Below are 4,583 nucleotides of genomic sequence, written 5' to 3' on the forward strand. Positions count from 1 at the left end.
ACCTGTGGTACGTGCCCCCCCCCCCCCCCCCCGTGTAATCACGCCCATTCTTTTTGAAAGGCTTTTTCTTTTTTCTGTCTTTTTTTTTTTTTAAGACATTTTTGCTATAGGGTGCATATTTAACTGGAGAGACAGAGAGACAGACAGAAAGCAAGAAATCAGCCCCACCTTGGGGCAGTGGCCCTTACCACAATCCCTCCTCCATTCTCCTCTTAAGATTTTAGGCATGCACACACGTACATGCACTCAGCGTGAATTTTAAGGCTTTTTGTTTTGGGCTTTTGTTTTTTGTTTTTTGGGTTTTTTTGACATTTATTTATTTATTTATTTTTGGAGAGGTTTTCGCTGTAGGGCGCGTGCGCTCACCAGACAGACAGAGAGAGACAGACAGAAAGCGAGAAATCACCCCCCAGGGGGCATGGCCACCCGCAATCCCTTCTCCTCCATTCTCCTCTCGGGATCTTGGACACACACGCACACGCGCCCGGTGTGAGTTTAAGTCACCGGGTCCAGGACTCGAACCACAGTCAACTACATGGGAGTCCAGCTATATAGTCATTACACCAACTGCTGGTCTCAGCGTTTGTTCGTTTGTTTGTTTGCTGAGATTTTCGAGTCACCAAGTCCGAGACTCAAACCACAGTTGGCCTTGAGACTCCAGAGCCTCCACCGTCACACCAGCTGCTGGCCCCTAAAGTTTATTCACTGATTGATTTTGTGAGCAGTTGAGGCAGAGACCGGTCAGCCCCTCGGGGTCTCACCCTGCCCACCACCCCCGCGCACAGCAGACCCAGATCGTGGGCCCGTGGGTGTGAGCAGCGGTTCTCAGGGCTCCGACCCAGATCTTTCCCCAGGGGGCCCAGCCTGTCACTGCTACACACTGGCTGGCCTCCCATCCCCTCCTTTGGATTAGAGCTCGTGCACCCCACAAGTGTGTCCTGAGAGCCCGCAAGACTGTCGGATGCACTCCCACCTGGTGGACTGTGTCAGGACAAGCCGTGGCCTCGCTTCAGCTGAGCCGCAGGCATGAGGGAGGGCCGGAACTGGGGGATCCACTCCCGCCTTGGGCATGAGGGCAGGCTTCCCCAGTGGGACAGTTTATTCTGCACCCAAGGGCCCAGGCGGGGCCGGCCAGGGGAAGGGAGCGAGGCGAGGACTCGCTGTTCTCATAGTGATAGCGGATCTGGCCGATGTCTGGACACCAGGCACATGGGACAGTGAGGTGTCCTCCTCCCGGCAGGGCAGCCCTTCAGATCTGGGGGGTCAGCTGAAAACCACGCAGCTCGTAGGCGACAGCCCCAGAGCCGGGAACTGGCTCTGTCTCCGGGTCTCTTCTCCAGGGCGAAGCAGAGACGTCCGTTCAGGAGAGGCTGCCGGGGGCCTGTGTTTTCCCATCACCGAGCCGTGGCCTCGCTGTGCCTGAGTGCTGGGGTGCAGAGGCCACGGAGTCGAGTTCATGTAGCCGGGCTCCAGGACCAGGGCAGGGGGTGTCCCTGCAGGCTCTGAGCGCTCCTCGGGGGCGCCTCCCCTCTCCATGGCGTACACACTCCCGCAGAAGCTGTGCAGTGTCCTGGGCCGTGGCTGAGGGTGGGGGAGCCGGAGCGTCAGCAGCAAGGGCGAGGCGGGGCCAGGCTGGGGCTCCTGGCTGCAGAGTCGGAGTCCGTTCCTGCACATCCCGTCGTCCCGCATACCTCCCTGAAAACAGTGGGCACCTTCAATTCTGCCTTTCAGTTAAGTCGCTAATACAAGGGCTCTTGAGAAAGTCTGTGGACAGCTGCCTCTGTGGCACACGGGCGATACCCTGCTCAAGAGAAGCCAGACCCCACGTAGCAACAGTGGTTTGAATCCCCAGGCTGGCTGGCCTGAACCAGGCTGGGCGTAAGCATGCCCAAAGTCGTGACAGGATGGAGAAAGGGGAAAGAAGGATTGTGATGTGACCACACCCCGTCGGGGGGCGCTTCCTGTCCTCTAGCACCCTCCTCCCCTCACACACTGCCCTCTGCAAGCAGAAGTGAAAACATACCGGGCGTGCACAAGTGCCAGCTCGGGCTAGAGGGCTGGAGGGAGGAGGTCGCGGGTGACCAACCCTGTAGAGGGAGCTCCTCCCTCACTCTCCTCTCTGTACGTGGGCTGTATCCTAAACGCTGGAAAACCTTTTAAAAAATGTTCATGGAAAGGGACCAGAAGGTAGCTAAGGCTTTGAATTTCCACATGGCCAACTATGGTTCGAGTCCTAGATCTGGCTTGGAAATCATGCCAGGTACGTGTGCATGCATGCCCCAAATCCTGAGAGGAGAAGAGATTCTGGCAAGCCCATGCACCCTGGCAAAAACTTAAAAAAAAAAAAAAAAGGTTCATGGAAAAATGGGATTAAAATACAAGTTTATTTTGGCATAAAAAATTGAAACCCAAGGATCAACAGATGGTGTAATAGTTATGTCGCTGGACTCCTACATAGTCCACTACGGTTCGAGTACTGGACCTAGAGGCTTAAAACTCATGCTGGGGTGCCCAAAATCCCGAGAGGAGAATGGAGAAGGAATTGTGGTGTGGTCATCCCCCCCGGGGGATGATTTCTCGCTTTTCGTCTCTGTCTCTCTGGTAAGCTCACATACCCTATAGCAAAAATCTCTCCTGAAAAAGAAAAAAAAACACTAACACCAAGCACATGTGTGTGTGTGTGTGCCCAAAATTCCAAGGGCAGAATGGAGGAGAAGGGATTGCAGCATGGCTGTCCCCCCTGGGGGTGATTTCTTGCTTTCCCTCTCTGTCTCTCCAGTGAACGCGTATGCCTTATAGCAAAAATCTCTAGTTAAAAAATTTTTTTAAAAGGGGCCAACAGTTGGCGTAATGGCTGTATTGCTGGACTCCCACGTAGCCGACCACATTTCAAGTCCCGGACCTGGTGGCTTAAACTCACACCAGGCGCGTGTGCGTGTGTGCCCAAGATCCCGAGAGGAGAATGGAGAAGAAGGGATTGCGGCGTGGACATCCCCTCTGGGGGGTGATTTCTCGCTTCCTATCTCTCTGTCTCTCTCTATCTTTCTGGCAATTGCAAGCGCCCTATAGCAAAAACCTCTCAAAAAATAAATAAAATAGTGAAATTGAGCATAATTTTTTCATAATTTGCACTTCCCTTGAACTTTCTGAAGGCCCCACGTACTCCTCAGGTGTTTCTCACTGACAAGCTGCACAGTGCATCCGCAGCAGCAGAGAAGGACCTCAGCTTTTTCATTCCGTTGTCCCACCCTGGCTCCCAAGGACCCCTCGCAGGCCAGGCCGTCCCAGCAAAGGGAAGCGTGTGGAGATGGCATCTGGTGACGCCTGACGTTTCACCTCTGTCCCAGGTTTCTACACGACCGAAACAGCGCAGCTTTCAAATTCTACCGCCAGAAAGTGTTCGAACTGTGCCCGTCTATTAGTTTCACGTCGTCCCCTGTCAGCCCCCACAGCGGCAGCAAGAGCACGGGTTCGCAGCAGAGCCCCTCAGGCCACGCGGAAGGCCAGGGGGAGTTGGAGGATGAGCCTCCCCAGCGGGAGGCTGAGCCCGAGAGTCCAGACCCGGTGCCCGAGGAGGAGGACAACGAGGAGGAAGACGACGAGGAGGACGAGGAAGGGGTATCTGGGCCGGCAGGAGCAGCGGGCCGGGCCGAGGGCTCTGCGGGCAGCCCCACTGCCGACGGCCTCCCTGGCGAGGCTGCTGAGGACGACCCGGCTGGAGCACCCGCCCTGTCCCCGGCCTCCTCGGGCAGCTGCTTCCCCCGGAAGAGGATCAGCAGCAAGTCACTGAAGGTCGGCATGATTCCGGCTCCCAAGAGGGTGTGTCTCATCCAGGAGCCGAGAGGTGAGGACCCCCCCACCCAGCTGCATGGTCGCCCCCCGCGCCGCTTGTGTTTCATGGGCCGCAGAAAGTGGAGGACAGCTCACCTGACCATTGACCCTGGCCCTGGTACAGCCACAAGACGACCCACTAGGCCGTGTTATCCCCCTGCCTCTGGTGGCACCTGTCAGCCTCCTGGTGCAGCCCGGGGCTCTGCGGGGAGTGGGGCCCTGGAATGGCCCACACTCTGGGGGTTCTCACCTGTCCCGGCCCCAGCAGCTGTGCACACGGTGCCCGGGGTTGCTGGCTGGCCTAGTCGGCGTGCTCTAGGGAGATGCCACTTTGCCAGCGTGTGGCTCCTGGACCCCCACGGCATGTCCTTCATTGCCCGGATTCAGGTGGCAGGAGCCCTGTCTGTGGAGGGGGTGGGCCCCATCATCTCTGCCATTTCCGGGCCGTACCTCGGAGATTGGCTGATCTTCTGAGCCCCAGAGAGTCCACTGTGATTCCTGCTTCCCATCGTGACACCGAGGCAGGAGGACACGGTGCAGGGCCGGTCCTGAGTGGCTCCTTCTGTACGGGAAGTGGGACTCTGTTTCTACCACACAGGCTCCCGGTCCTTTGAGTGGGTGGCTGATGAGATCAAACCAGGAGAATAATAGCACTGTGATCCCGTCCTCTGTTTAAGAAATGTCACTGGTCAGGACCAGCAGTTAGCGTAATGGCTATGTCGCTGGACTCCCACGTAGTCGACCGCGGTTCG

At 56.9% G+C, this 4,583-nt stretch overlaps 1 protein-coding gene across 1 annotated transcript in view; it reads left to right on the forward strand.

Moving 5' to 3' along the window:
- SUGP2 (SURP and G-patch domain containing 2) overlaps positions 1-4,583 on the forward strand; it is a 49,530-nt gene that overhangs the window by 36,066 nt on the left and 8,881 nt on the right. The window contains exon 7 of the mRNA XM_014587316.2: positions 3,348-3,844. Within this exon, the coding sequence (XP_014442802.1) occupies positions 3,348-3,844 (497 nt within the window). The remainder of the gene's footprint in view (positions 1-3,347; positions 3,845-4,583) is intronic.

Source organism: Tupaia chinensis, unplaced genomic scaffold (assembly GCF_000334495.1).
Source record: "Tupaia chinensis unplaced genomic scaffold, TupChi_1.0 Scaffold000201_1, whole genome shotgun sequence".
In the NCBI taxonomy this organism is placed as follows: domain Eukaryota; kingdom Metazoa; phylum Chordata; class Mammalia; order Scandentia; family Tupaiidae; genus Tupaia; species Tupaia belangeri.